Genomic DNA, 13,645 nt, shown 5'->3' on the forward strand with positions numbered 1-13,645 from the left:
TTCACACAGCTAATATAACCCTCAAAATGGATCTTTACAAAGTGTTCGTCATGCATGCGGCATGCATGCGTCGGATTATGTGAGCATTGTATACTGTTATATTGTTTACATTTGATTCTGAATGAGTTTGAGGCTGTGCTCCGTTGCTAACGGCTAATGCTACACTGTTGGAGAGATTTATAAAGAATGAAGTTGTGTTTATGAATTATACAGACTGCAAGTGTTTAATAATGAAAATAGCGACGGCTCTTGTCTCCGCGAAAACAGTAAGAAACAATGGTAACTTTAACCACATTTAACAGTACATTAGCAACATGCTAACGAAACATTTAGAAAGACAATTTACAAATATCACTAAAAATATCATGATATCATGGATCATGTCAATTATTATTGCTCCATCTGCCATTTTTCGCTATTGTTCTTGCTTGCTTACCTAGTCTGTTGATTCACCTGTGCAGATCCAGATGTTACTGGCTGCCCTTGTCTAATGCCTTTCATAATGTTGGGAACATGGGCTGGCATATGCAAATATTGGGGGCGTACACCCCAACTGTTACGTACCAGTCGGTGTTATGTTGAGATTCGCCTGTTCTTCGGAGGTCTTTTAAACAAATTCGATTTATATAAGAAGGAGGAAACAATGGAGTTTGAGACTCACTGTATGTCATTTCCATGTACTGAACTCTTGTTATTTGACTATGCCAAGATAAATTCAATTTTTCATTCGAGGGCACCTTTAAATGAGTACTTATTACATAAATAATACACTTTTATAATAAATTGTAATGTTTTTGGACACTCTGTGTGATAATTGCAATTAAATGAAAATCTATTAGTTTAAATTTACTTTAAATGCAGTTAGCTGAACTGTAGAGGGCTTTTTGAACCACTTAAGTAGGACTTAAGTACATCTTTATATTTTTATATGTGGCCTTTATTTTATTAATATTATATCATCTTCAAGTACAGTTTACTTTTAACATTTTAAGCACACTACAAGTTCAAAACAATTAAGCACACTGCTTTTTCACAAAGGAATAGTCTATGGTGTAAAAAAGCAGATTTATATAGCATATGCTGTTTATGAAAAAAGAAAAAAAGCAGGTTGTGCCAAAAAAACTGCACAGAAAAATACTATCAGCTCATTGTTATATCTTGGACTTGGGACTTTATGATATATATAAATGTTTAATAGGATAATTGCTAATTAGTACAGTGTTTTTAGGATTACAACCCAAAAGGTAACAGTTTTGTGTGTGCGGAAGGTAACTCACCATCATTGAATATGTCTTGCATAGCTCAGCGTTTTCATTAAAAATTCTATAATAATAGTAATCCCAGCTCGGCACACACACTTCAGCACTCACAGACCCCAGCACAGGCTTCCCATAAGTGTATCTAAAGACAGTGGGGGGAAAAAGTTTGTTTTTTATCAGGCTGAACATATCATTGAAACACAGGCATGTGTTTAATTTTTCTGTAAAGAATTTAACATTAATTGAACAAATTCTTACTTTGCACAAACTTTCAGAGTGACTGATTTGTCCAGGGCGGTTATAACAGTTGGAAAATCGATGTTCATTTCATATTTTGGCAGAACTAAAAGAGATGTGGAAAAAAAAACTACTTATAGTAACCTATATATAATTATATATCTGATTGGACTGACAAAAAAGCTGATTTCTAGTTCTCACCATATTCTTTAATCTCAAAGTTGTGTGATGTTTGTTGGTTCTTCTCATCCCAAGCAGTGATCGTGTAGTAACCCTGAGTGGCTTCTGGAGATATGGAGTGGAACAGGTCCAAAATGCCACTCCTTGTTGACTGATTCAACCACTGACCGATGCGATTCGAGTTAGGGTCCTAAACAACAGTGGCAGATAATGAAAAAGACTACAGTGAAATCAAACTACATTCAAGTAAAGTAACAAACAATGAACCAATAATGGCTGCTTGAAAGATTTTATACCTGGAGCTCTACAGTTTTAAACTGCAAGAGAAGGACAGAAAAAAAAATTCAATTAGATCAAATGAACAATAATATATTTTGCCAGCACTTAAATTTAAAATTAAATTAAATAAAAAAAATAATAATACAATTAAATAAAATAAATATTTTTCACGTAAATTTAATTTATTTACCACTTGATTGCGAGGCAAGAAATTGGAATCCAGAGACACAATGCGAAATTTAGCTGAGTAGAGAAAATGTGAGAGATTATTAACACATTTGAGATTCACATGTTCAAATTAGTAAATATGAATGAGTACTGACAACTGAAGCTATTGTGGAATAATTTGGAAAAAAGGAATATTACTTGTTTGTCCAGGCTTGTAGATGGGCCTGTCTGATTGGATGAAAAGAAGATTTTGGGGAGGGGTTATGAGGATCTGAGTGGTTTTGTTCAGGGATGTTGTGCCTCCTCGGAGTACAACATCAATGGATGCCACAGACTCCACAGTGGCTAGAGGGACCTGGAAGATACAAAATCAAATAGTACTTCATGAGCTACTGTATATAACTCCACTTAGTGAATGAAAACATCATCAAGACTGCAGGGACCACTGAACAATTCCATAGTGAAAAGAATGTGCAGAAAGAATGTGCATAAATGCAGGTTTTAGGGTTTTACTTGCACAATAACTACATTTTATATCTCTTCATGGATAGGCTCTATAACATTAATGTCAATTTATAAGTGTTGTTCACACATAATATTTATGAAAGGCCATGATCTCTATAACAGATACACTACAGCTCACTCTGTTCTCTTAAACTGTACTGAGCATACCCACCATAAAAGGGACGCATTTGTAGAAATCGTTTGTAATGGAGCCCTGTTGTAGAATGGTCACGTTCTTATTGTCAGACCTCAAAGTTACCACTAAAGAAAGTGGTTCTTTGATCTCATGGATATGGGCACACAGAGTCTCCGTGCTGCCACCCACCGCCTGGGAAGTGACTGCCACCAGGTATATGCTGAAAAAAGACAAAATACAAAGAAATACAGACTTATGAGTACATTGCATAAACCACACAATCACAAAAAAATGGTTTTATAGCATAAAATTAGGGTTGCATGAGACTAGGGTTGTTTTGGGTGAATGAACAGTTGAGGAAGTGACTTATAATTTCTTTAATTGTGCCTGGAATGCTCACTGGATGTCTTTAGGGATGACTGCACTTGCATTTAAAAAAGAAATAAATTAATAAAAAGTTGTGTAAGTGGTTGATGCAGTATAAATCTGGCACTACGAATTACCTTAGAATTGAAAAATAAAAATCATTTAACCAGACAATACATATAGTGTGCATAAGGCAATACGTAAGTTTTTTTTTAAACAGCATTTATTTGAAATATCTTTTGTAACATTATAAATATCTTTACTGTCCCATTTGAGAAATTTAATGTGTCCTGGCCAAATAAAATTTCTTAAAAAAAAAAAAAAAAGTCATGTTTGATAGTGTTTCCACAAAGATATCAAGCAGCACAATTGTTTTCAACACTGACAATAGTAAGAAATGTTTCTTGAGCACTAAATCAAATTTAAAATGAATTGTTTTTTTGTTTGTTTTTGATTAGCGAACATAAACGCACATGACGCGAGAGAACAAACCTCATTGGTTCTTGCGGAAGCTGCATAATACATGAGAATAAACCTCATTGGTTCTCGCACCTCAAGCAAACTGGACCTTCTGTTTACCACGACTGATGGGTGCATTGATGAATGTTTACATGTGAATATAAGCCTAAATTCAATCTGTTCATCGTATAAAGCGATCAAGTCTCTTCAGAAAATTTGGACAAAACCACTCAATGCATACAGATTAGTTTTACAAGCTCTTTATGAACTTTTTGAAGTGTCAATGTTTCAGTTTCGTAGGCTGTCTCTGGAGGGACAGAAAGCTTTCAGATTTCTTCAAAAAGATCTTCATTTGCATTCCGAAGATGAACGAAAGTCTTACGGGTTTGAAACGACATGAGGGTGAGTAATTAATGACAGAATTTTCATTTATGGGTGAACTAACCCTTTAAGTAAAAGTTAAAACCTTTATAATTTATGAGGAAAGGGGCATTCCCAGAATTGTCCAGATGAACATTCATATTTGATTCTATTTTCAGTTATTTAGTTAATGTTTTAGAACTAAATTATTTTATGTTTTGTGTGTGTGTTTATGGGTAACACTGGGCTCTGTCTTTATGTTGTTATACTGAGTTGCAGGAGAGGCCAATATTGTTTTTAACACAGATTTAATAGCTAAAGCAAGCTAGCATTGAATAATATTATTTAATGTAAAATACGGTTACCAAAATGCTCCTCATAATGCTTGCAACCCCGTCACTGTATCCTTTTTTTTTTACCGTAAAAATAAAAAAAAAAATGTTTAGAGTGTGAGAACACAAAAGTGTAGTTGGTCAAAACTTTTCATCAGTGTTCACTGCAGTTGTGAAAGACGCTCGTCTAGTCCTCGACCTGCAGTTTTCCTCATTACTCTACCTTCTGTTATCTGGTGTTTGTAAAGATAATAATCATAAAGGTTCTTACGGATCAGTGGCTCCACTCGTTAACGTCCATTGCAGCAGCAGCGGCAGTAGCGATAGCAGCAGCATCCTGAGCAGTTAGTCCGGCACATGCGCAGAGAACTCGCCCACTGATCCCATCATACAAGTGCGCACTTTTATACACCTCTGCCTCCTCCCTTTCGACCCCACCAAGGCAAGGAAAGTTGAGCAACTGGTATGAGAATTTGGATAAATTGGTATAAATTCCCCGTGTTGTGTAACAATAGTGATTCACTGAAGTCAGTGAAGGTGCAAAAAGGCTGAATGAGTTACACTTTTTTGTTGTTTGCAAAGAGTACTTTGACAATCTGTATTGATCATTCAGTTATTTGATACTTTGGGAATTGTGTGCATTGCAAACAATAAAATAAAAAATATAAAATAAAATAAAATAGATAAATGACAAAAACTCTTTTTATCAGGCAGGCACCATTTATTCTAATGCATTTTAACCCTTGTCCTTCAAGCTTCACAACCTAAACTATTAAAATACATCTTAAAAATACTGTTACTGTGAGGGTGTGAAAATGATATGACATTTTCTCTTCATCCACATTTTCAATATGTATTCTATAATATAATATTCACAATATTATTTAAACGTTTCCTCCCATACAGAAATAATCAAATGTTTAGTAAAAATGTTAATACAGTATATGTTTCATGCAGATATTACAGGAATATTATTACTTTCATCGGTTGGCAATTAAAGGTGTGACTTAACATGAAGAGCACTGCAGAAACAAACTGCAGTATCATGTGGAAGAACATTGAACCATTACAAAAATACATGAAATGTGCAGCTAAATTACATTCAGTTTGAAATTTCTGTCTTTGCAACCATACAGACATTATCAAGAGTCCTAAATCCAAGTTTGATTGTCATACATAGACAGAGACTCATATCATTTAGTATGTTTAGAGCACAAAAAGGTGTGGGTTCTCAGGTGGATTTAGAAATATCTGGGATGGGGTGAGGAAAGCTTTTGTTTCAATGACACTACACCTCCAACACAGTGATTCAATAATGGAGTGAATAATTGGTAAGGTGTATCTCCTCTCACTTCCTGCTAAACAGGTTGTAGATATTTTTTTATTTCTTTATTTTGGAGATTATTTTATAATTTGTAGACTTGATGTATTGATCTTGCTGTTGTTTTCGGTCGATAACCAGGTCAAATCACAAGTTGTTCAGCAACCCAAATAAAAACAGGTGGGAATATATTCAGTTGAACTCCCAATTTCTGAAAGGTGACGCATACTGGTCATTTCACAACAAGGAGCAGCTTTCCAAGCAAGAAACACCCATTTGTTAAATAAAACATGTTTTGTGTAGGCAAAAATAAGATCATCGATTTTTAATAGGTGAGAATGGAAATTTTGGAGTGTTATCTGTCATTACTCATTACATAATTATTTCTTGAATTATTTCAAGGGACCAATGTTAATGCATTCTTCCATCTTAAAAATATATCTAAACTACGACATATGCTCTCAATGGAAAAATGTTAGTTCATGCGTTTATGACCTCAAGGCTAGATTACTGTAACGCTACTGGGTGGTTGTTCCGCCCGCTTGATAAATAAACTACAGCTTGTACAAAATGCAGCAGCTAGAGTTCTTACTAGAACCAGGAAGTATGACCATATTAGCCCAGTTATGTCAACACTGCATTGGCTTCCTGTTAAACATCCTAGATTTTAAAATCTTGCTAATTACCTACAAAGCACTAAATGGTTTAGCTCCCCAGTACCTGAGCGAGCTCTTAATGCATTATAGTCCTTCACGTCTATTGTGATCTCAGAATTCAGGCCAGCTGATAATATCTAGAATATCAAAATCAACCGCAGGAGGTAGATCCTTCTCCTATTTGGCACCTAAACTCTGGAACAATCCAGAGGAGAACTGGCCCCCCGACTAAGCCTGGTTTCTCCCAAGGTTTTTTTTCTCCATTTTGCCACCTGTTTGCCACCTGATGTCACCTGTTGGAGTTTGGGTTCCTTGCCGCTGTCGCCTTTGGCTTGCTTAGCTGGGGACACTTGACATTTGATATTCAACAGTGTTTTGATCTGCCTGCATTGACACCATTGTATGCAAACTGAACTGAGCTGGATGATGACATCACTGTTTACTCCAGTGCTGATATAGATAAATTAACTAAATTAATAACTATTGATTCTTACATCGGAATGAATCAATACTGAATTTACTTAAGATGGATACTGACACCATTTTCTTTAAGAGCTGCTGTGCAGCCAAAATTATATAGTTATCACTGTAAAGCTGCTTTGACACAATCTGCATTGTAAAAAGCGCTATATAAATAAAGGTGACTTGACTTGATTCAGAAGCAGCAAAAGCAGCCTGCAATACAACCTTTCACAATTTTTTTTATGTAAGTACATAGTTAAAGACACCTAATATAAAGTATGACCATTTTAAGTATTTCATATTTTGTTTTTTAGGTTTCTTCTTTATTTATTGCTTTTATTGTTTATTTTTATTGTATGTATATTTACTGCGGTTATACAGACAAAAAAAAAAAGTTGGGGCGAGGCAGGTTAAGTACAAATAATTTTATGAGACCACATGAATAATAACTGACTTATCGGTTCTTCGGATCTGGCACAACTTTTAATCCCACACTGTGAGATTTAACCTCTTAACCTCAACCACACAAATATTAATGAGGATTCACATTATTATCAAGTGTTTGACTATAGTGTTTGAATAATCTAAGCACTTGTTCATTGTAAACCAAGTGCAAATTTAAACAAGAACAATACAAATAAAATACAGAAGAAATATATGGTCCTATTGTAGAATTCATAATTCACAGGTACAGTTTTAGGTCATTTAATTATAGGATATTTGGTGACTTTGGTATTTTTCTACACTGTTAAATTTTAAATTTGTTTTGTAACAGTTGCATCACCGAGAAGCAGCTGTGCCATGGCTCCCTTATTAAGGATTTGTACTGGACTGTCAAATGCAAGAACATGAACAAAAGTTAGGTGTGTGTGTGTGCATGCGTGTGTGTGAGTGTGTGGTCCATGGTAAACCCTACGTTATGGGGGCAAATCGTTATCCTCACAAAGATGGCAATATCCAAACCCTTTTTTTTCTTTTTTTTGGTCCCCATGAGTGTCACATATGGTGTCTGTAATGAAGCGCACGATCACGAGTAATAGAACAAAACAATCATTTAATAATAATAAATCCGCTATGGAAAACACTGGAGTCAAAATAGCACAACCACACTAAACGTCAATGACATGAAACAATGAACTAAGGAAATTAAATGCTTAAATGCACAGGGAGTAATGAGGTAACTAAATGAACAACAGGTGAATGTAATTAGTAACTAAAGGAACAAACTGGCACACACTAGGATACTATAGGTCAATTTACAATGACAGGGAACACACGCAAACATGAACAAGGAAAACAGTACCAGAACACACTGAAACAAAACAGAAGAGAACATACATGTTACATTAGAGGAGGCTGGGAGTAGCCAGGAGAGGAGTGCCCAGGCAGGGACTCAGTCCACAGCCAGGACGATTGGCCTACGGAGGAGTTGAGGGAGGGAGGACCCATGGTGGGGACTTGGCTGACGACACCAGGGGGATGACTGACGGAGAAAAAGCTGATGAAGGTGGAGACAGCGAGCTGATGGGACCACAGGACAGTGAAGGTTCAGGCGACCGAGGTGGAGCTGCAGCGATAAGTGTCCGAGGTAGAGCCAGGGTGCCAGAGGAGTGAGGCGGAGGACCAAAGCAGAGCTAGAGGGAAGGCATAGCCCGACAGAGCCGAAGGCGTGGTGGGTCAAGTTGCAGCCAGAGACCTGGAAGTCTGTAGCATAGGCAGAGCGACGTCTGAACAAGGCTGAGCTGGAGGGATGAGGGAGCCTTGTGGAGCCATAAAGGCCATGGTTCCAGGTGTAGCCGAGGGTGGGAGGAGCCAAGGTGGAACCGACAGGTCGCCAAGCCAAGATGGAGTGATGTGCTCAGCAGCTGGAGCCGGAGCAAGGGGATCCTTGTGCTGAGGCGGAACTGGAGACAAGATGGCCCAAGGCGGATCCGGGGAGCAAAGTGGAGTCAGAGCAGGAGCTGAAGGGAAACAGCGGAGGCAGGGTGAAAGAATTGGCTGTTATGGCCAGAGGAGATGGGAGAGGGAGGCTGGGACTCACGGTGTTGCCGGCTCATGCACCTGGACAGACTCTCTGTGGGGCTTGGGCTCAGAGGTGATGATTGGCTCAGTCCTCTTATCCTTCTCGTGCATCGCGGTAGGCTTGGATTCTCTGTCTGCGGTGGGCTCTGGTGTTAGCTTCGTGCAGTGTGTGGGCTTTGGCTGGCTGGGCTCTGGGTCTGGAGCAAGTGTGCCATATACGACCTGAAAAGTGAAGCCAAAACTATTTGATCGCCCCTAGATGGCTGGTCTCAGTGTAGGTCATAAACTCCTGCCCTCTCCATGTAGTCTAATGGGACGTGAGGCACACTAAACAATCAAATTACTCTTCAAATACATTTTTTCCAAAGATGGTTTCTGTCATTTTTGGTCGTTTTTAGCAAGCTGATGTAAGTTTAAGTCTTCATTTTTTAATTTTTTTTTCATTATTGACAGCTGAGATTGACAGCTTCTCTGAGAGAAGTAGTCACTGAGGCACCAACTGACTTTTTGGGGGATTTTCAGGAGGAGATTGGAGCTTTAGCTTTAATTTCTATATTTCCATAACTGTTTATTTCACACCGACATAATGAGTTGTTCTGCAGTAAACTGTACTAACCAATTCTGCAGGAGTGTGGGCGGGGCTTTGATATACTTCGCTCTCACTACTGCACAGACTCGGGTCCCAAATTAGAGCAAGATGTCAGCGCCATAAATACGCAGGGAGTAATGAGGTAACTAAATGAACAACAGGTGAACATAATCAGTAGGAAACTAGGACTGTGTCCGAAATTGCCCCCTATACCATTAAAATAGGGCACTTTTTTGAGGGGACAGCCATTTGTAGTGGTGTCCGAAACCATAGTGGATGATGTTGAGTGCACTCATTCAATCCCACAATGCACCGCAATAATGAGTGTACAACTGATGCACACTCAACAGCTAGAGAATACCCATAATGCACTGTGAGAGTCGCGCGCTGAATGAATTCCCGTGTCTCGCCAGGAGATGGCGCTGAATCAATCATCCATTCATTTCCAAACAGTGCATAATATCATACAGGTATAAATTCCTCTTTAATTGATAATTAAATCATTTAATTAAGGTTTGTACATGCTAGTTTCCATGGCAAGAGTTCAACATAAATATTCATTACTACTGAAACTACATTTCAAATGATTATTAAACAGCAAGCACAAACTATGTGAAATCGGCAGCCCTTCTGCCGCACTCAGTGTCCGAATTCACTCACTCGTTTCATTGACTCCATCAAGTGGACTATATTAGTGGAGTAATGTAGGGAATAGTGAATGAGGGTATAGGGGGCGATTTTTAACACAGCATAAGTCAGCTTACAATGACAGGGAACACCTGCAAACTGAAACAGGGAAAACAGCACCAGAACACAGTGAAACTAAACAGAACAGAACTTACAAGTTGCAATGAGGAAAACAGCTTATAAATTATACTAAATTCAGAAAGTTTTCTGTGATGGGTAGGTTTAGGGGATAGAATATACAGTGTGTATGTGTTCTAATATATTCTTATATTTTGCTCACTGGTTACAACCTTTACTTGTCTAGAAACATCCAGTACAATATAAAAATTCAGACATTACAATGAATATTACAGAGCAGTTTCAGTAACATTCAAGCAGAATTCCAAGAAAAAAAAAATGACTAATATGAATTTTTATCTATATTTATTATTCAATATAAGTATTTTGACCATGTGCATCAGAGAAAGAAAGCTGAAATATGCATCTTATTTTTGTCAAGCTTCCACAGAAAGCTTCTAAAATGTTATTACTCGTAAAATTGTATCATTATAAAATTATAATTGAATATATTATGTATATATTATTGCTTTGACATTGAGCACTCTGTCAGTTGTGAAAGTCAAATGTGAAACAATGTGTACATTTAGAATGCAAATAACATATTTTTGTAAACTTCAATTTCAACATCCATTTAAAAAAAACATTTATTGAGCTTAAAAGCACACACTGAATGGGTGTGGAAAGTCATTCTAAATAGATTCTTAAGGATTCAGCAAATAATGCATGCTGGAAAACGGGAACAGCGCAGAGCTGAACCAGAGTGCTTCATATAGATCTCGCACCTGTCAGATGTCAAGCGACAACAAAGAGCTGTCAAACACACTCCTACCTCACCTTTGTTTTGCAGGTTACATGCCTGAACACTGTCAAAGAACAGTGACAATCCCTGTACCTTTGTTGGATGTTTGTTTTGCATTTTACACATCTAATGCAAAAGGGAGTGTTTTCCATTTTCAAAACTGTTAAATAATATAGTTGCACTTTTTATTATAAAAATGTAATACTTAATTTTAGTGTCCGTTGCACATCTTACATGTACTTATTGTAGTAATAACAATATATTATGCATAATTACAGGCAACAGCCAAACCCTATGTAATTAATTACTCAGTACTTATTTGTATAATTAGACTGTTACAAAGTACCTTTTTTTACCATTTGAACTAAAGTATGAGCTGAATTAGGTAACTGTTGATGTCATATATCTCTAATTCAGATAAAAGAATAAGTAGAGCAAATGACTGTAAAAGAATCTGAATATGAGTATAGTGAAAAAAATGTCTCCACCTCTAGTGAGTTTTTGAGAACATATGACACACTGGCATTTACTTGATTTACAGCAATTGACACACCATAACTGATTAAGATTATGTAAAACAAACATTTTATAGTACTGTATGTACTTTTGTAATTCAAAAGGAGGGACCAAAATCTTCAAAATTCATGTCTGTAAAATGGCTCCTTCCAGTGGCAACTAAGAAAGTGCATCAAGTGTTAATCAAAGGTCAATATTAAAATGATGGTAAAAGGGGAAAAAAAAAATTCCAAAAAATGCAATGTGATATTTTTTTTTAGCCACTCACATGGCATGGTTGGTATATATATATATATATATATATATATATATATATATATATATATATATATATATATATATATATATATAGATAGATAGATAGATAGATAGATAGATAGATAGTCAGATTTTTAGATTTTTATGTCTGTCCACACTAAATAAAATAGTGAGTTGGCAGTTGTCTGATCTGATGAAATAAAATCATTCAACTTTCTCATGCAGAAAATGTGTGATTTTTTTTTTTTTTTTTTGAGAAATATTTTAATTTTAAACCCCATATTTTTTTATCAAACCCTTCAAAATACAATAAATCCTATGGAAAACAGATCACACTCCCACAGTGCTTTCAGATTTCAAAATCTCAGACTGATTACTCAGCCTTGATATATTCTCTCATTTAAACGCTATTTTAAAAAGAGACAAATTATCATAATTTCCCACTAATTACAGATGTAAGAGTATAACTTGGCACCTTAGCAACAGAATTTCTTACAACCCATGTGTGCATTTCTAATGTTACCCCAGATAGAACATAAAACATTAATGGGGGCAGGATTCTTTGCAAGCTGGTGATGAAATTATGGTGTAACCTTTATCAATGTACCAGAGTCTTCATGCAGTGAAGCAAGGATGGATATCACAAAACAGCTATTCTTACTGCAAATGTTGTTATGATGACAAATCACAAAGAATGAAATAAAAAATAAAAAATGGGAAAAGTTGCTAAAAAATAAAACATAAAAAGATTTTCCTCTGACAAATGTGAAAGCCACTGCAATGGAGTGTCATTGATAGATGTGGGCACTCAGAATCTGAGAATGACCTCATTCTCCTTCAGAAAACACATGATTATATAATGAATATTTTACAATATACATCTTCTACATTTGCATTTAGGACATACTAATAAAAGTTTTTTTTTCCAGAGACATGATGTACTCAGGAAATATTATTAATTTTGAAAGTCTTGTGTGCATACAGATTGATCATCCATTGCAATAAGATTGTAAAGCTGAAGAAGATCAAAAAACCTAAGACCCTGGCAACAGGGTGAGAAAAGCCGACAGAGAGCAGTATTCATTTTGACTTGGCAACAGGACAAGAGGAGGTTCAATCAGTTATATTAGTTTCACACAGCGAGAAGTGTGCAATGAATCCAAGCATGAGGTCGTATTAGAGTTTTAAGGTAATGGAGTCAAACTGAAATGTCAGATATGTTATATGAAAAATCATGCTTTTCAAATTCAGCATTTTTTTTTCACAATTTAAAGATTAGCTAAACTAAATTTAATGTAGATAATAATGCATCAGTAGCAATTTATTACATTTATATTGCTTTATTTTGTGTTTTCTACTGTATTGTAAACTGCAACTGTGGAAATGAATTAAGGAGAATGGGGCTGGTCACACTTTTTACTCCTGTGAATATTTCTCAAGGTGGGTTTATTTTTTTAAGCCAATTTCTACATAACCTCACATTTGCAAAAACAGCTATTGACCTTTCCACCATTAATGGGCAGGGGAAAAAAAGATTTAATTTATTGTAGTGGGGCATGTTGTCACATGTTTAATCTGCCATTAAACAACCTATAAGAGCCTTTTCAGTAAAATGTGCAGTAAAATGCAAAACACATGAAAGCAACAAATTTAAAAGGAAACATATATATATATGGCATTCAAAAGTTTGGGGTTAGTAAGATTTTGTAATAATTTTGCAAGAAGTCTCTTATGCTCCCTGAGGCTGCTTATATTTGAAATATTATTACAATTTAAAATAACTGTTTTCTATTTGAATATATTTTAAAATGTAATATATTCATGTGATGGTAAAGCTGAATTTTCAGCATCATTACTCCAGTCATCAGTGTCACATGATCCTTCAGAAATTAGTCTAATATGCTGATTTGCTGCTTGTGACAGTTTTTATCAATTTTGAAAACAGTTGTGGACAGCATAATTTTTGTTCAGGCTTAAAAGATTTAATGCATTTGC

At 36.0% G+C, this 13,645-nt stretch overlaps 1 protein-coding gene across 1 annotated transcript in view; it reads right to left on the reverse strand.

The window, feature by feature from the left end:
- The window catches only part of LOC125248177 (alpha-2-macroglobulin-like protein 1), a 36,632-nt gene that overhangs the window by 22,093 nt on the left and 894 nt on the right, over positions 1 to 13,645 (reverse strand). The window contains exons 2-9 of the mRNA XM_048159872.1: positions 4,552 to 4,740; positions 2,800 to 2,983; positions 2,322 to 2,478; positions 2,146 to 2,198; positions 1,973 to 1,993; positions 1,698 to 1,866; positions 1,518 to 1,602; positions 1,278 to 1,401 (exon numbers count right to left, since the gene is read on the reverse strand). Of these exons, the coding sequence (XP_048015829.1) occupies positions 1,278 to 1,401; positions 1,518 to 1,602; positions 1,698 to 1,866; positions 1,973 to 1,993; positions 2,146 to 2,198; positions 2,322 to 2,478; positions 2,800 to 2,983; positions 4,552 to 4,616 (858 nt within the window). The 5' untranslated portion in view covers positions 4,617 to 4,740. The remainder of the gene's footprint in view (positions 1 to 1,277; positions 1,402 to 1,517; positions 1,603 to 1,697; positions 1,867 to 1,972; positions 1,994 to 2,145; positions 2,199 to 2,321; positions 2,479 to 2,799; positions 2,984 to 4,551; positions 4,741 to 13,645) is intronic.

This window comes from Megalobrama amblycephala, linkage group LG16, assembly GCF_018812025.1.
Source record: "Megalobrama amblycephala isolate DHTTF-2021 linkage group LG16, ASM1881202v1, whole genome shotgun sequence".
NCBI classification, from domain to species: Eukaryota; Metazoa; Chordata; class Actinopteri; order Cypriniformes; family Xenocyprididae; genus Megalobrama; species Megalobrama amblycephala.